A 17,363-nucleotide genomic window follows, 5' to 3' on the forward strand; every position below is an offset into this window, starting at 1 on the left:
CACACACACACACACACACACACACACACACACACACACACATATGTGCCCAGGATATTTTGCTGGTGATGTGTGAATGTTTAAACAGGCAGTGAGGTAAGACTGGACAGCAACACACACAAACACACACAAACACAAGGGAGGAGGTGGTGACATCATAGGGTCAGAGGTTAATCCCCCTGTCCAAACAGCTGTTCCCCCCATCAGCCTCTCTCGCTTTACATACAGACTAACAATCAAAACAGAGAAGCACACGAATGTAAAGGAAATCATGGGAGATGTTATCTGTCAAAACATACAAACCAAAGCAATAGAAATTCTACTAAATAAACTAAATATTAACATTTCAGAGCAACTTCTCAGAGCTGCTAGCATGGATGTCATTCCATTTGGACAGGATTAACATTACAGAGCGAGGTGGGGGATAATGTATTCCTTGTGGGGTTCGGGTAATTTAAGTCTATTACAGGAACTGGACTGTAACTGGGTAACCAAAACAGAAAGCAACAAAAGCCTCCATAAAGAGGAGAAAATCTTCCTGAGACTCTTAACATTTTGAAGTTTTTCCTCCATATCCCAATAACCCGATGACGGCTGTCTGCACATCCACGGGTGGGGGCTGGCAGATTCCTCGGCTACTTTTAATCACACTTCTTCAAGTAAATCCACCAGGCTAGCAGGAACTGACTAAATTAGCTGCTGAACTGTCAGGGAGAGTTTGTGCATGTGCGGTTTGCTGCGTCTCACAGTCGTATCTGTTGTTCAGTGATAAATTCGGATTGCAGGTCAGGAAAAAACAAGCTGAGTGTGAGCTGTGGGAGTTGCTGGAGGTGACGGTCACGGTCACTGCGATGTGGCAGAAAACCACACATGCTATTGTTGTTTTCTTCCTTCTTTTTTCACATTTATATCATAAGTGCAACATTTTTAGAAAGCTCCTGGTTTTGAAGTCCTATCTGAGGGCAGATGTACCGAGTTTCCATAACTGAAAAACACGGAGATGTGCGCTTTGCATTAGACGTAAAGGTTCGTGGGTAACCTCCTTAAAACCTGTAAAGACACCAGTGACCGTGAATGTTACACTCACACAGGGGTGCTAAATAGTGTATGTAGGCCACGGCACAACCACAGTTACTGCAACCACGTGTGGTGAACTTGTGATCTTGTTGCCTTTCAAATTGGTGCTTTGACCAGGTCTGCATCAGCGTTTCTGCTTTACCAGGTGTAACAATAAAGTTTAACATCCAGGCATCCATGAAAACAGAATTCATGAAGTTTAACAGAGTTAGAAGTTAGCAGGAAGTTAGCTCGCTAGCTTCCACCTAAACATGATATAGCATGTTCTGACTGAGAGATTTCTGAAAGAATTCAAACGTACAGCTCTGCTATCACTTCCAATATAAATGAAGACAGAAAACTAAACAGCAGTGACGTTTGTAGGGTTACTGAAGTTGGGCTAGCTGGTATATAATGATGTGCTATGTGATCGCTAGCTACACAGCTATGTTAGCATAGTATAAACTCACTGAAGCTGGAGGATGAACGCTAACTTTTTTACACTCAATAAAAGTTAACTTGAGGGTTCCCGATGGTCAGGAACAAATGCAATCACATGGCAGGATGCTGTAAACGGACCAAACTTCAGTCGGGAGAACAACTGAGATAATCCATCCACAATACGAGGTTAGTCATTAACATACTGCTGCATGGGCTGGGCTGTAGTTACATCGTAAGGTTTAAAAACTGAGCTTTAAAATGAACAGAGAGGCCGACAGTGATCACTGACTGTTTTTAGGGGCTTTTTGAGATTAAATAGAAGAAAATAAAAAACATTAAACATGTTAACAACACAAAAGCCATATTAACAGTGATCACTGACTGTTTTTAGGGGCTTGTTCAGATTCAATAGAACAAGACACAAAGCATTAAAACATGTGAAAAACACAACAGCCTTAATAAACGCAGAGTAGTTTGGACCCGGAAGCAGGATTTATACATCATCACTGAAAGACCGGATAATGACACGCTGATCGACACGCTGATAAAAAGGGACTAAGATGGAGTCAGTCTGTCTGTCTCAGTCAGTCCAGGTTGGTCAATTCAACTACTTCCAAATGGTTGCTGAGTGAATTCTTATATTTGTACATATATTTATCCTTAAAATTCCCACATTCCTGCTCTTATATTTTGTTGTTTCTTATGTTTCTTGTGTTTTGCACACCTCTGTTGTTTGTAAAGCTTGCACTGTGATGTGACAGTAAAAGTGATTTGATTTGAAAATATTCCATGCAATGACTGGGCACACACCAACTTTCACTAGTCTTCAGGAGGTGACTGTCTCATGTTTATCTTAGTGTGACTGAGTCATTAGTGAGCTGCAGTGCTGTGTGTGAGCTAAACTAAATCAGTGTTAGTCTTTGCTCTTTTGTGGCTTTGGGTTGGAGTGTGTTTGATGATGTTTTGTGACGTTCAGATTTTCAGATTAAACCTGACCAGACTTTCAGATCATTCGTTAAAGATATAAAATGTGAGCCGTGAATACTGTGAATACTTGGCACCCTACATTTTTTAAACTTCCTCACAGACACAGGATAAAGTACAGCTACAGCTCAAAGCCTCCAGGTGCTGCCTCTCGGCAGGCTTCCAGACATTGGCCAATGGGGACGGGCAAAATCAAAGTTCATCTCATCTCATGTTTGTCTCTGTTTATTCTCTCCATCAGTTTTTCAGTGTTTACAGTATTTCATCAGTGTAATCCCCCACACTCGCTCTGTCTTTTCTCAGCTTTGCCCCAGGAACGTCGTCCAAACTCTCCGAGTGTGTTTGTGTTGATGTGGTCCATCTGTGGTTTGATGTCCAGCATGATAACTGTGTTTACAGCAACACACGCAGCAGTGCTGTGTGCGTGCGTGTGTGTGTGCGTGATAGAGTAACATCAACAAACAGGACTACACGCACACTGTGAGGGCGTGGACACGGACGCACACGGAGCGTCAGCAGTGGAAGTCGTTCATCTTTTTACTGAAGTTCAAACACGAGTTTGATCCGATTCAAGAGTTCCTCTGCAAGCCTATGGAAAAACAGCCCCAGCCCCGAGCTCTGTAAACATTTTCCTGATGGGTTTATGAGCTCAGTCATCGCAGGTTATATGCAATAAAACAGAAAGTCCATTTTTTAAGTTTTGCTCATTTCAAGTGCCAGAAAAGACGTCAGAGCTTCCCCTCACTCGTCAAAACACTGTAAATGGTGAAAACGCTTAACTTCAGAACAGGACGTCACAGTAACAACATTCATCTTTTATATCGTCTATGTTTTAGCGCTAGACTCCCCCGGGGGCTGAAAAGGTACTGCCTGTGGATTATAAAAGGTTATGTTGAAGAAGTCTTAATTTCCAATACTGCAAATGAGTTGAAAATAACCATTCAGTGGTTACAGTTAAAAAGAAAGAAACTGAACATATGAAACATCTACCGATGTCTGTTTTTAAACCTGAACTCATCAAACAGAGATGACAGTGTCGGGTGCCTGAATTACAGCTGTAAGTGCAGAATCACCCTCAGCAATCGCTTTGTCAGATCACAGAGAGATGGCATTTGTGTTTTTGTGGGGAGGGAACAGGACTAGCTTTGGTGTTTAGACTCAAACTGGCAGGTTGAAGACCAGAAAGGTCATGGCTGCAGTGTAAGGCCTTTGTGTATCAGTCAATTAGCAGCAGCTGAACTCTGGGTAACTGTACACCAGCATCCTGAGGCTGAGCTCACACAGCATGCAGGAAGTGGGTGGAGCCTGCTATCCCATTGTAGCAGTTAGCTTTGTTCAGACCCACATATCACCAATCATTTCTTAAAATGCTTCTTCTGTTGTTCCCAGATTGGTATAGATGGTACCCCCAGGAGACAGAGCAGCAGGCTCATTAAACTCACACACGATCAGATTTCTTCTGGAAACTTCTTCTGTCTCCTGGTTACTTCAGTAATCAAAGACTGATGTAGAAAATGACGAATTATTTCATATTATTGGTCAGATGATGTCATTAAAGATGCTCCAAAAAGCTCCAACAGCACAAACATAGTCCAGAGGTCCAGCTCAGGTGAAGCCTAGCAGACAGCTAGCAGCTACAGCCACCTGTGTCACCATCCACCTGTTGGGCAAAGAGGCCACGCCCTCAATTATTCAACTTTAAGCTTTAATACAATTAATACAAGCATCCTCCCAGCGTAGAGGTGTTATTTTAACATGGCAGTCTATGGGGACTGACTCACTGCTGCCTCTGCTGTTCATTAAAGGAACTGAAGCTTTTGGTACTTTATTTTTTATTTCGATCCTTAGCCTGTGTGTGAGCTCTTCCTAATTTGACAGATTTTACTGCTGTTGTTCTGTAAACAGCTTCCAGGAATCATGAACCTGTGATGGTATTTATTTACTGAATAGATAAGTAAGCAGGTTTGTTTGCCTCCCGCAGTCCTCTGTCCTCTGCTCTGTAAGAACGGCGGAGTCTGTCTGCAGAAGGACCGTTGCCTGTGCCCGCCAAACTTCACCGGGAAGTTCTGCCAGATCCCCGTCACACCCACAGACTCCTCTGCAGCCTTCTCCACCAATGAGATCGTCAAGCCGGTTCTCCTCTCTGCCATGGCATCCAATCAGGAGCTGGTTCAGTCTGAGTTCCTGCTGCCGCTAGGACGAGACGCAGAGGCGATGACTGCTGGAGGTAAGCGACCTGTGACCTTTAACCCCAACTGTGTCGATGGGTGGCTATGACGTTTTTGTGTAACTCTTTGGAGTTTAGAAATATAGAATTTTTAAAAATATTTCTTGATATCTCAATATTTTACAGATTTTTATTTATTTCGGTTGTAGTTTGCTCAGTTTTGTTCTGACATTATTATGTTTATATGTAATAATATCTTTATTTGTTTGTCATTGGTCATTTAGTTGATACATTTTTGGCAGCTTCGGGCTTCCATTGGTAATTTGTTGCTATTGTGAATGGTGCCTCACTGCAGTTATCCTTTAATGTTCACACTCACGTGCAGCCCCCAGCGGGCCCATGGTGAAGGTCAGAGTTCAGCACCCCCCTGAGGCCAACGTGAAGGTCCACCAGGTGAAGGTAAGAACATTAACAGCTCCTCTGATTGGACGATTAAACTGTCAGTCATCATGTGATGATAAACGTTTTGTTCAAGTTGTTGATAAAACAAAGAACAGCCGTTTCGTTTTTTGTATTTTTACATTCTTATAGTTTTGTAAATATCTTTGTTTATTACTGGCCACAGGCATTTAAATAATATTCTCTCACAGTCATCGAGGTTTTACAAGCTTTTCATTTTGTAGATATTTCATAAACATTAATATTCAGTTTTGGCATTTATGTCATCTGTTTTTACATATTTTTATATTTCCACATGTTCTTTTGTTTTGTTCTTAGATTTATTATTTTACATGTTATTAATAATCAATAAATTTTACAATTGGAATTTTTAAATCTTTTAATGATCTGTTATTACATTTTTAATAATTAATAAGAATTATATTACATCTATATATAATTTATTTTTTTATCATTTAAATCTTTGATTTTATTTGAAACAATTGTTTTCTTAAATATAGAATTCTTTAGTTATTTAAAAAAAATTCTTGGAAGTTCTTTAAAAACATCTAAATCCATCAACCTTCTTCCGTTTATCCGGGGCCATGTCGTTTGGCAAGCAGCCTAAGTACCTCCTCCAGCTACTCCGGGGGAACACCGAAGCCTTCTCAGGCCAGCCAAGGGATATAATCTCTCCAATGTGTCCTGGGTCTGCCCTGGAGGGGTGGGACATGCCTGGACACCTCGCCCAGGAGGCGCCCAGGAGGCATTCTTGTCAGATGCCTGAACCACCTCAACTGGCTCCTTTCGATGTGGAGCAGCAGCAGCTCTACTCTGAGCCCCTCCGGGATGGCAGAACCTCTCACCCCTATCTCTAAGGGAGAGACCAGCCATTTCCGCCGCTTGTATCTGTGCTCTGGCTGGTCACCCACAGCTCGTGACCAGCCAGAGCACCAATCCGTCTGTTGATCTCCCGCTCACTTCTCGCATCATTCGAACAAGACATCGAGATACTTAAACAGGGCGATTGTGGCTCAAGAGTTGGCAGTTCATCTTGTAATCGGAAGGTTGCCGGTTCGAGCCCAAGCTCGGACAGTTTCAGTCGTTGTGTCCTTGTGCAAGACACTTCACCTGCCGCCTAGTGGTGTTGGCCAGAGGGGCCGATGGTGCGATATGGCAGCCTCGCCTCTGTCAGTCTGCCCCAGGGCAACTGTGGCTACAACTGTAGCTGCCTCCACCAGTGTGTGAATGTGAGAGTGAATGAATACTGGCATTGTAAAGCGCTTTGAGGGTTTCGAAAAGCGCTAAATGCAATTCACTATTATTATTATTAAACTGCTTCACTTGGGGCAGGAACTCGTCCCTGACCCGGAGTGGGCACTCCACCCTTTTGAGGACCATGGCCTCAGATTTGGAGGTGCTAATTTTCATTCCCGCTGCTTAACACTCGGTTGGGAACTGCTCCAGTGCGAGCTGGAGGCCATCAGCAGTGACAAAGGGCAGTCCTGGCGGAGTCCATCACCCACCAGGAATGAGTCAGACTTATTGCCGGCTATGCAGACCAAGCTTTTGCAAAGGTTGTATAACGATCAAATGGCCCATAGCAATGGGCTAGACACCCCATACTCCCGAAGCAACTCCCACAGGAATCCCACACAGTCGAACGCCTTCTTCAAATCCACAAAGAACATATAGACTGGTGGGCAAACTCCTGTGCAGTATCCTTGGGAGCTCCACGACCAGGACGAAACCACCTTGTTCCTCCTGTATCCAAGGTTCGACTGACAGACGCACATCTAAACAGTCGTCTTAATTTCTTGCAGGAGTTTTAAAATTTTAACCACAGATCAAGTTTAATGTAATTTATTCATTTATTTTTAACCCTTTCATTGAATGTGCCTGTAGTCTTTTGCATTCACTTGCTCGTAGGTAAGTTGAATCTTCTTGTTCCAGGTGTCTGGATTCACTCCCACCCTGCGGACGCTCTCTTCCTCCTCCTCCTCCTCAGGGTCAGCAGGTGCTCCGGCTCCTGCTGGCAGCAGAGTCCTGGCCCAGACTGTGAGAGGGGACAGCGTCTACACCCAGCAGTCCGGCTTTAAGTACTGCTTCAGAGAGGTTCAAGACGGACAGGTGAGTGGCAAAATATGAACACAAAATACCACCTGACATTTACCAGCAGGTTTTCAAAGGAGAACTTAGTTTTTACCCATTAACATGGATTTTGTTCAATGTTCTATGTGTGGAGATTTCTACGACTGTCAGGTGGATAATTACTGTGTTCTGTCACATCAAACAAAAAAACAACCTTTTCGGCACTTTTTACCCCACATAGGCTGTTTTTTTTCTGTCACTGCTGGATTGCAAAGTCAGCATGACCTTGAACCCATGTAAGGGATAAGTGCTGTCTATGACATCATAGGGATCCAAGAGTAGAACAAACAGTCTGAAACTGAGTGTTTAAAGCAATCTGAAAGCTGAGCTTTTGGCACACAGGGATTACTTGTACATATACACCTCATCATTTGGCGAGTTATCACTGTGTTAGGAGACATATGACAGGAAGTAAGGAAATACTGAATAGATCAACTTTAATGTGATTACAAAAAGAAGAAAATGCAAACATATGGTCCTACATCCTTTAAAATGACAAAGAAGTCCTTAAATCATCCCATTGCTACACGATGCATATTGTTGTGTCTTGTTTTGATGAAAGTCCAGCCTGATAGATGTTAGCATGGCTGCGGTCCATCAGATTTATCCTGGACTGTGTTTGTTTTTAGTGCAGCTCTCCTCTTCCTGGCCTTCGGAGCAAGGAAATGTGCTGCAGAGGGATCGGAAAGGCCTGGGGCATCGATGACTGTGTCATCTGTCCTGAGATCACAGGTATACAAAAGTACACACAATACTCGTATAACACAACATAACACACTGTGTGGTCCACTCAGGCTTCCATAACCTACCTTGAGTGACCTCACTGTGGTCAGTCAGAAAACTTTGAAGACTTTTATATGTCTGACATTTTATTATTGCTTTAGACATTAAATTAGGCCCCAAAACCTTCTGGTAATAAAACTGAGACACACGGGAAAAGTTCCCATAGCTAACTTTATCCCTGGACAGTAAACCCAGACGTGCACTGTTGAAGGTTTGACTAACTCTTCCTTTACACTCCCTGGTCCAAGCAAGAATATTATAGTATGACATCTGTTTCATGCTGGTGGTCATTGCAGTGTTTTATATCAAAAGAAAATGACCCATCAATATTAAAACAATGCACTGTTATTCCTCCTCCTTTTCTGTAAAAGGTAGAAAGGTGGCAGAGTGAGGGGCCAGCAGTGGAGTTTGAAACCAACATTCATGTGAAAAGCTGACAGCCACATGCTATGTAAAGTCACGTGTTGCTGCAGCATTACACCGGTTTGATTTAGCGGTTTAGGGTCAGCAAGCAAAGGTGTCATAAAAGAGGTCTTTCGAAAGCTCTCCTTTTTTCTGCAAGAGAAGAAGTCCTCACTATTCACTAATGTCCTCACTATTCACTAATGTCCTCACTTAGGCTCGAATTTATAGAGGTCCTCACAAAGATACCTAGACTAGCACAGTTATACTAACACTTTTTCTGTGAGTGAGGGTCTGCTACTTCATGACTTTAATATTTGGGAAATATTTCACCAGTAGCTGCTTATGTAACTATTGGACTTCATCACACACACACACTCACATTTGTTCATCTGTCTTTGTGGGGACCGTAGTTAATACATGCCTTCTGAGGTTCCGTAACTCAAACATCATGATTTCAACACTGAAATCGAATCAGGTCCAAACCATTTAACAGGCCTCCCAAGGTCTGCCTCAAAGTGAGAACCCAGCAGTGTGTCCTCACAAGCATAGATGCATACACACACACACAGTAAGTAATCGGGCTTCCTTGTTCTTTTAGAGCTGACTAACAGTTAAGGAATGCAACTGTGGGACTGTAGGCTTTACAAACACACACACACACACTCAGGAAATCATGTTAGCTCAACTGCTGGCATCCAGCTTCACACCAGCCTGTAAAGAATGACGGCATACACCTTTAAAGAACAGAAAAGAGGGCCTGGATGCGCGCGCACACACACACAACTGGTACGATTTTTGATGTTTGTCATGGTTCATTAAAAGTGACCAGAAGATCTTTAAAAAGCTGTTTATAGCACAGGTGTCGAATTCCAGGCCTCGAGGGCCGGTGTCCTGCAGGTTTTAGATGTGTCCTTGATCCAACACGGTTTATTTAAATGGCCTCCTCAACAAGTCTTGAAGTTCTCCAGATTCCTGGTAATGAACTGACCCAGGGTGAGATCTAAAACCTGCAGGACATCGGCCCTCGAGTTCGGCACCCCTGGTTTATAGCTTTGGCTTTGTGATGGCGCCCCCTGGTGTTTCTGTTTTACCTAATTTGACTTTGATGTAACAAACTCTGGGGAGTTCATCTTACAACCTCCATCCATCCATTTGCTTCCGCTTATCCTTTTCAGGGTCGCGGGGGGCGCTGGAGCCTATCCCAGCTGTCATAGGGCGAGAGGTGGGGTACACCCTGGACAGGTCGCCAGTCTGTCGCAGGGCCAACACACAGGGACAGACAACCATTCACACTCACATTCACTCGCACATTCACACCTAGTGGCAATTTGGATTATCCAATGAACCTGTCCCCACAAGCTGCATGTCTTTGGACGGTGGGAGGAAGCCGGAGTACCCGGAGGGAACCCACGCAGACACGGGGAGAACATGCAAACTCCACACAGAAAGACCCCGGCCTGATGGTGGAATTGAACTCAGGACCTTCTTGCTGTGCAGCAACAGTGCTAACCACCGTGCCACCGTGCTGCCTAATCTTACATTAGGCAGCACGGTGGTACATCTTACAACCTTTTTCTTATAAATAATTTAATTTGTAATATATTTCTTAGAAACAGTGCAGAACTGTGTTTTGTGTTCTCTCCTAGCAAACATTAAATATAAGTATGTGATCAGATAATTATTCCACAAGAATTGGTGATTGATCAGCGTGTATTTGGTTATTGATCATTGTTAGGTCAGAGCGATGCCAGCTGTCCAGTTGGGTTTGAGCGAGCCAATGGAACGCAGTGCGTCGGTGAGTTTGGCGGTTGTAATCGTACAGGCGGTGGAAATATTCTGTTCTTTAAACAACAGAGAAACTAAACGATCAATCGGAGAAGGTTCTTTCTTTTCATTTCCTAAATGTGAACTTCTGTTGTTAAATGAAAAACGGATCAGTACGCAGGTCCATCCACTCACAGCAGAAGAAGCAATGCTGGTAAAATTAACGTTTTCACGGGATTGGCTGACAGCTTAACGTAGTGCCTGAATAATTGTTATGAAAATATTACATAAAGGAATAATTAGCAGATATGCCTTCCTGTTTTCAAAACTTGTACAAAAAATACTCAGAGCAGCCCTGGTCAGTTACAATACTATGCCGATGACACGGCATAATCTTATCATAGGACAAGATCGGATCAACATGTGGTCATTTGCAGATATGTGTCATCAAACTACAAATAAATCCAGGAATAACAACACTACAGCGGCTGCTTTTAACGAATTAATATGTAAAATAATCCTTATTTAATCTATTTTATACTGAGCTTTGTTCATCTTTGCAAAGGGAACTAAAACTTCTTCCACCAACATTTTATCACCAAGTTTTAGTAGAAAGAAACCAAAACTGCAGTGTTTAATCTGAGCTGTAACAATTAAAGGTTTAACTGCCTAATTTAACCTTAGACTGTAGTTCTACAGGCTGATATTAGCATTAATGGCTTCAGTGTGATGATTCAGCCATGGACAGTTACTCTGCCATGGTCACAGATGTCATTAATCTCTTTAGCTCGACACACAGATTTCTTGGAGAAAAAATCATAACTAACTGTCGTAACTGCTTTTAAAGTCAGAAGTTTATAAAAGGTGCCCTGTTTTCCTCTGATTTTCTTCTTATTGGTTTCCTTCATATTCCAGTCTGTTTAGACATTAGCGATAAAAAACATATTTACTGCGTGAACAAAAGTGACATCGATCAGAATTAACATAAAGATAATACCAACGAACTGTCAGCTACCAAATGTAAGATCTTCAGCTTTCCTTCTGAACTGCTTCCAAGATAAAGAAATCTTTAAACTATTTGTTTAAAGTCTCCATGTTTCCTATGCAATGGATTTCCTTATTTACGACCAGAGGACTGATCCATCTTTAAAAAGTTTATCAGTTTTCTGATGTGCCCACTCGGGATCCGGGCGTTAGTAAATAAACGGTGTCTTAGAGGACGTTTGACGTCGGATCGCTTTGACAGCTGAGAAAAGCTTGAAGTGTTTGTGTGTGTGTGTAGACGTGAATGAGTGCCTGCAGCCGGGGCTGTGTGAGAACGGCATCTGTGTGAACACCAGGGGGAGCTATAGCTGCGTGTGCAGGCTGGGGTTCATCCTCGACGCCTCACATGGAATCTGCATCTGTAAGTAACGCACATTTACATGCACGCTGCCGCCGCCGCCGGCTTGGGAATGAAATGAGGAATGACGCCGACTCCTGTCAGGACTTCCTGAATCCATCTGAGCTCTCCAAGTTTCTCCTGGACTTTGGTTGGCTCGTCTCTCTCAAAGTTTAGCTGTGCAGCACATCAAAGTACAGAAAAGCTGAAGCTGCTGCACAGCTGGAAATAACTAATTTCTACTATAGCTGTAACACAGTGGGCAGTGAGGATTTGGCTCCCTGCGCCACCTCAGCAACTGCACTGCAGACTTTCAGCTTTAACTTTAGGTTCTGTTCAAAAGCATCACAGCCATTTTTGTGTTAAGGTGTAAAAGGCTGGACTGGCGAGTGTAATGATGTCACTTAAGATTTTCACTTTGATACCACAGGAGTCTACTCACAAACCCGGTCTAGGACGCACAGACAACCTGCAAACTGAAATTGATAAAATAATATAACACAGGACAAATTATTACTACAGTGTCTGTGTAGTTTATTAGACAAGCTACACAGTGTTGGCTGATTTCAACTTCAAACAGCCACTCAGGTATTAAAGTTACACTGGGCTAATACAGCATTTCTGTAAGTTTAAAGATGTTCTAAACACAATTTTTCTTACAAAGAATTGTTGATTTACTCTGAGCTTTTCTGAAAATCTGAAGATGAGATTCGTCGGACTGCGGCTCAGACCTTCAGCAGGAATAATGAGAGGACTTCTGTGTTTTTAAAGGTCAACTTTAAATCTTTGTTCTGCTCGTTGTTCTTTGGGGAACATGAGGGAGAGGTTCAGTGCTCAGATGGTTTTTATGAAGCCTGACCGGTGCTCTGCTTATTCCGACCGGCATTCAGTGAATCAGAGGAGGAGGAGCTTCAGGATGCTGGTCTACCCGGTAACTGATGACAGCGCTCTAATCAAAGCTTTACTTTTTTTAACAGTGTGTCTGTGTTTGGGTTTGTGTGTTTTTCAATCTCTTTCCTTTCCTGGAAATATTTTTTATATCCAAATTATTGTTTTGTCAAATTGAAGGTTTTTTGTTTGACATCCACACGGACTTGGACAAGCAGCAAAGTGGCTGTGCTTTTTCTATTGTTCTACTTCCTGTTTGTGTTTTAACTTGCGCTTACTGGGCTGAGTTATCACCTCGGAGCAGCTCCCTCCCCACAATCTAGAGTCTGTTTCCTGTAAAAGAAATAAAGCAGAATAAAAATGAAGCCAACACTGAAGCAAATGAAGCTGCAGTTCCTCTGACGTCCAGCAGAGGCAGCAGTGAGTCAGTCAGACTCACATGTTGAAGCTTTAGAGCAGAAATAAACACGTTTACAGCCTGATACACTGATAAACTGTTTGGTTTTTACAGATAATTTTCTCCTTCATAACAAGAATGTTTGCACAACTCGCCTGTTTGGATAATGTTGAGGCTTACAGTGTGCATTATTAGGGGCGTGGCCTATTTGACTGGCAGGTGGATGGTGGCACAGGTGTCAGTAGCTGTCTGCTAGCTTCACCTGAACTGGACTTCTGGACCGTGTTTGTGCTGTTGGAGCCTTTTGGAGCATTTTAAATGACATCATGTGACTTGCTGCGAGGTTACTGTAGTAACAACCTGTCCACGAATCAGAGCTCCAGTTTCAATGAGTGAAATTCTTGGATTTTACTTGGATGTTGCTGAACACTAACTAGCAGGCATGGATGAAGCTTCCTAACCTAACTGTCTTGGTTAGGAAGGAACGCTTCGTGCTCATCTACTCGTTTTGCGGAGTTGCCCCCTGCTGGTCAGTAGAGAGAATGCAGCTTTGGAGCACTTCAGTGTCGGTTTCATTTTTCAGACCCAGAATTTGCGCCCATCTTTATATCAGAGCGGTGCCAACACTCGTGTCCTCTTTGATAGAAGCCATGAGCCAGATGTTTGCATGGGAGGTTACTGAGGTTGAAATCGTTGTGAAGCCGTGTCTGCAGGTGGTTAAACTTCCATCTGAATTTAGATCTGTTGACACGGCCTGCTGATGTTCTGTGTCGTCGGAAAGCTTCCTGTTCCTGCATCACCTGCCACGTCTGTGTTGAATCCCTTCCTGTGTCATTTAAACCGAGCGGGTCGGGGTACAGCATGTACTTGTTCTGCATGCAGCGCTCTGCTTCAGGTCCCGGCCGAGCTTCGGGTGGATCATCTGTGTAACGAGTCCCCCTCCTTCCTGTGTGTCCTCCTCAGCCCAGAGTGTCATTTCTGAGGAGAAGGGTCAGTGTTACCGGGTCCTGGGTTCAGGACTGGGTCCGTCCTCCTGCTCCCTGCCTATTCTCAAAAGCATCACCAAGCAGATCTGCTGCTGCAGCCGGGTCGGCAAAGCCTGGGGACCCGACTGCCAGAGGTGTCCGTACTTCGGTTCAGGTAGGTTCAGGAGGACGACGTCACGACTGAGCTTATTTGGTTTCAGGTGAATTTTCAGGTGTGTCCTCTCTCTTCCCTCCATCTCCTCCTTCAGTGGCCTTTAAGGAGATCTGTCCTGCTGGTCCTGGTTACCAATACTCGCCTTCAACTCTTAAATTCAACCAGAGAGTCAGCGAACCGGAAGGGGGCGGCGGAGCTGTGCTGGTAAACGGCAGCAACAAGGACAACCAGGGTACCTGCTGAGCACACAGCATCCTGCACACCGGCTGCTCATGCTTCTCTCATGGGAGTGTTGGGTCTGCTCCACCTTAATGATCAATAATAACAATAATAATAATAATAAATTATGACAGCATTAAAAACTTTAAAGTTGACACAAGTTATCGTCTACGAACGGTTCACAGCCTGCCTGAGAACCAGTTTTCCTATTAATGACGTTAATAAATGAAACAGCAGCTGCTGACAGACTGAGCTCCTCTTAAACTGAGCCTAAACTCGTATTTAAGGTTGTCAATGTTACACTGCAGCATTTACAGCTACATTCTGACTCTGTTCCACATGAACTCTTGTTTTTGGTTGTTTCTAAGTCTTGTTTGAAGACTATTTGTTTTTTTACGATAAAGAAAATCCCTGGTTGATTAAGATTACACCTGCAGATCGATTTAAACAAAGATGGATGTGTTAGTCAGTGTGATGAGCCTGAGTCCCCCCCTGCAGGTCCTGTTTCAGGGTCCGGGTCTCTACTGAAACCCCCTTCCTCTGGTGGAGCGAGTACCTCCGGTGCCACAGGAGCTGGGACCAGACCCAGTCCTCCCCAACCTAAGCCCCAGCCAGGCACAGGCTTTCCCGCCTCCTCCTCCTCTTCGTCCTCCTCTTCGTCCTCCTCGTCCTCCTCCAGGCCTGTGCAGCCTGGCAGTGCTGGTACCTCGACCACCCAGGGCAGAACCCGGCCTTCGCAGAGCCGACCTGATTCAACACAACTGAGACCTCAGCCTCCGTCCGCCGGGAGCCAAGGTAGCAAAACAGCGAAGTTTTATTTGTCGGAATCATCGATAAACACCAGCAACAGTTTTACTTCAACTTTACGGACAGTGAGACAGTTTCAGGACATCTGAGGTCAGATTTAGAGCAGAATCCTCATTTGGCACTAAAGAGCTGTTGGGTTATGTTAAAGAAGCCTTTTCACACACGTTTGCACAAACATGAACACAACATGATTTACAACAACCTGCAGCATATAAAAGCATCGAACACTGTGAGTTGGCTCTGCCTCTGTTTTTTATTATTGCACTTTTATATTTTCTTCAAATTTGATCTTCACTTTCACAGTTTTGCTGACGACACCCAGCTGCATCTCTCCTGCAGACCTGATTCCTCCCTCCCACCTTCTTCCCTGACAGAGTGCCTCACTGAATTAAAATCTAATTTTCTTAAGCTTAATGAGGATAAAACTGAAATCCTCCTTATTGGCACTAAATCCAAGCTGCTGAAGGCGAACCATTTCTCACTCACCATCGATAACTCCACAGTTTTCCCTTCACAGCAGGTTAAGAGCCTTGGTGTCACCTAGACAGTTCACTTTTCTATAAATCTCACCCGTTCTGCCTATTTCCATCTACGCAACATTAACAGATTACGTCCTTCTCTTTCCACCCAGTCTACGTCCATTCTTGTCCACAATCTTGTTACCTCCCACATTGACTACTGTGATTTTTCTCTTGCATGGTCTCCCCCCAAAATTGGGGGAATTTCACTGGCTCCCAGTGAAATTTCAGACAAACTTCTGCTCACCTTCAAGGCCCTTTATAACCTCGCTCCTCCTTACCTCTCTGACCTGTTAAGCACGATCTCTTCTGCCCGCTCACTTCGATCTTCTTCTTCTATCCAGCTTGCTGTGCCTTCTTCCCGCCTCACCGCCATGGGAAGCAGAGCTTTCAGCTGCTCTGCTCCCAGGCTGTGGAGCTCTCTGCCCCCAGATATAAGAAACACTGGTTCTCCCTCAGTTTAAATCTCAACTCAAAACCCATCTGTTCAAATCTGCATATTCACTGTGAACCTACTTTGTTCATTTTATCTTGTGCTTTTGTTTTATTGTTCTTCATTGTGTCGTTGTTCTATTATGTGTTTTATTCTAAATGGTACATTGGTAAGTGTCCTTGGGTGTCTTAGGTGCTTTTTAAATAAAATTTACTATTATTATTATTATTATTATTATTATTATTATTATTATTATTATTATTATTATATTTGATATTAATTGCCTTTGCTTTTTGAATCGAGGCTGAGTGATTCGTTAAAATCTTAGCAGAGCTTTTTCTATAAAAACTGCATCTACTAAGCACGAAGTCTTTGGCAGCGTTTATGAAAAACTTTACCTGCTGTACCTTGGTTTGATGAAGATGACTGTGTCTGAGAGGAAGGAACTGCTGAAGACAAACTGACCTGTCGTTGTTGTTTCTGCTCTCAGCAGCTGATCGTTTCTCTTCAGTGTATCGGGCCGATCCGCCGCCATCCAGAGGGGACTCCCTCCCTGCTCCGGCCCAGCCGCAGAGCCCCGAGCGTGGGTCGAGACCTAGGGAAGACCTCCCTCTGGAAGCCAGACCGGCTGTGAGCCCGACACCCCCCAGAGTTCAGAGTAAGTACTGGACGGAGAGGACGGCGTGTTGGAAGGACGTTCTTCATCTGTTCCGTCCTTTGAAAAGAAAAAAGTTCACTCAGATCAAAGCAGAATCCATTTGATAAAACTGTCTTTGTGCAGAATGAAAGATCAAAGGTGTGTTTATGTGAATGGTAAATGGTAAATGGCCTGCATTTGTATAGCGCTTTTCTAGTCCATAGGACCGCAAAGCGCTTCACACTACATTCAGTCATCCACCCATTCACACACTCTGACCACCACCAGTGATGGTCAGAGGTCTGATGTGTGAGAGCGCTGACCTGAGGTCAGCTGCAGACGCTCGGCGGGTGACGAACCTTAACCGCCATGTTTCTGTGTGCGTGCAGCAGTACAAGGCGTGTGTGAGAGCAGGCCGGGTGTGTGTGGCCGTGGCCGCTGTGTGGATCAGCCAGGTGGGAAACACACCTGTGTGTGTGATCGGGGCTTCCAGCTCAGCTCGCAGCACACACACTGCCAGGGTGAGATATGAACACGTGAATCCTTCAGCCCTGTTTGAAAATGTCAGCTGACTGAGAGTTTGTAACAATACGATCTGTAGCAGTAACAGTTACTACATATCAAAACAAATAAAGATGAACTTATTGAAAGTCATCATATTGTATCACATCATGTTTATTATAGAAAAATATTTCTGCATTATTTAACAGATATTTTACAATAACAGTAATTTTAATTTTACAAATAAACAAAT

General features: G+C 43.8%; 1 protein-coding gene across 1 annotated transcript in view; it reads left to right on the forward strand.

Moving 5' to 3' along the window:
• ltbp4 (latent transforming growth factor beta binding protein 4) overlaps positions 1-17,363 on the forward strand; it is a 31,962-nt gene that overhangs the window by 4,362 nt on the left and 10,237 nt on the right. Inside the window, exons 2-12 of the mRNA XM_005737524.2 lie at positions 4,463-4,708; positions 5,034-5,107; positions 7,040-7,216; positions 7,867-7,969; positions 10,161-10,220; positions 11,472-11,594; positions 13,819-13,995; positions 14,090-14,227; positions 14,713-15,009; positions 16,463-16,630; positions 16,999-17,130. Of these exons, the coding sequence (XP_005737581.1) occupies positions 4,463-4,708; positions 5,034-5,107; positions 7,040-7,216; positions 7,867-7,969; positions 10,161-10,220; positions 11,472-11,594; positions 13,819-13,995; positions 14,090-14,227; positions 14,713-15,009; positions 16,463-16,630; positions 16,999-17,130 (1,695 nt within the window). The remainder of the gene's footprint in view (positions 1-4,462; positions 4,709-5,033; positions 5,108-7,039; positions 7,217-7,866; positions 7,970-10,160; positions 10,221-11,471; positions 11,595-13,818; positions 13,996-14,089; positions 14,228-14,712; positions 15,010-16,462; positions 16,631-16,998; positions 17,131-17,363) is intronic.

The sequence above is a fragment of the Pundamilia nyererei genome, unplaced genomic scaffold (assembly GCF_000239375.1).
Source record: "Pundamilia nyererei isolate P.nyererei 1_Seehausen unplaced genomic scaffold, PunNye1.0 scaffold00076, whole genome shotgun sequence".
In the NCBI taxonomy this organism is placed as follows: domain Eukaryota; kingdom Metazoa; phylum Chordata; class Actinopteri; order Cichliformes; family Cichlidae; genus Pundamilia; species Pundamilia nyererei.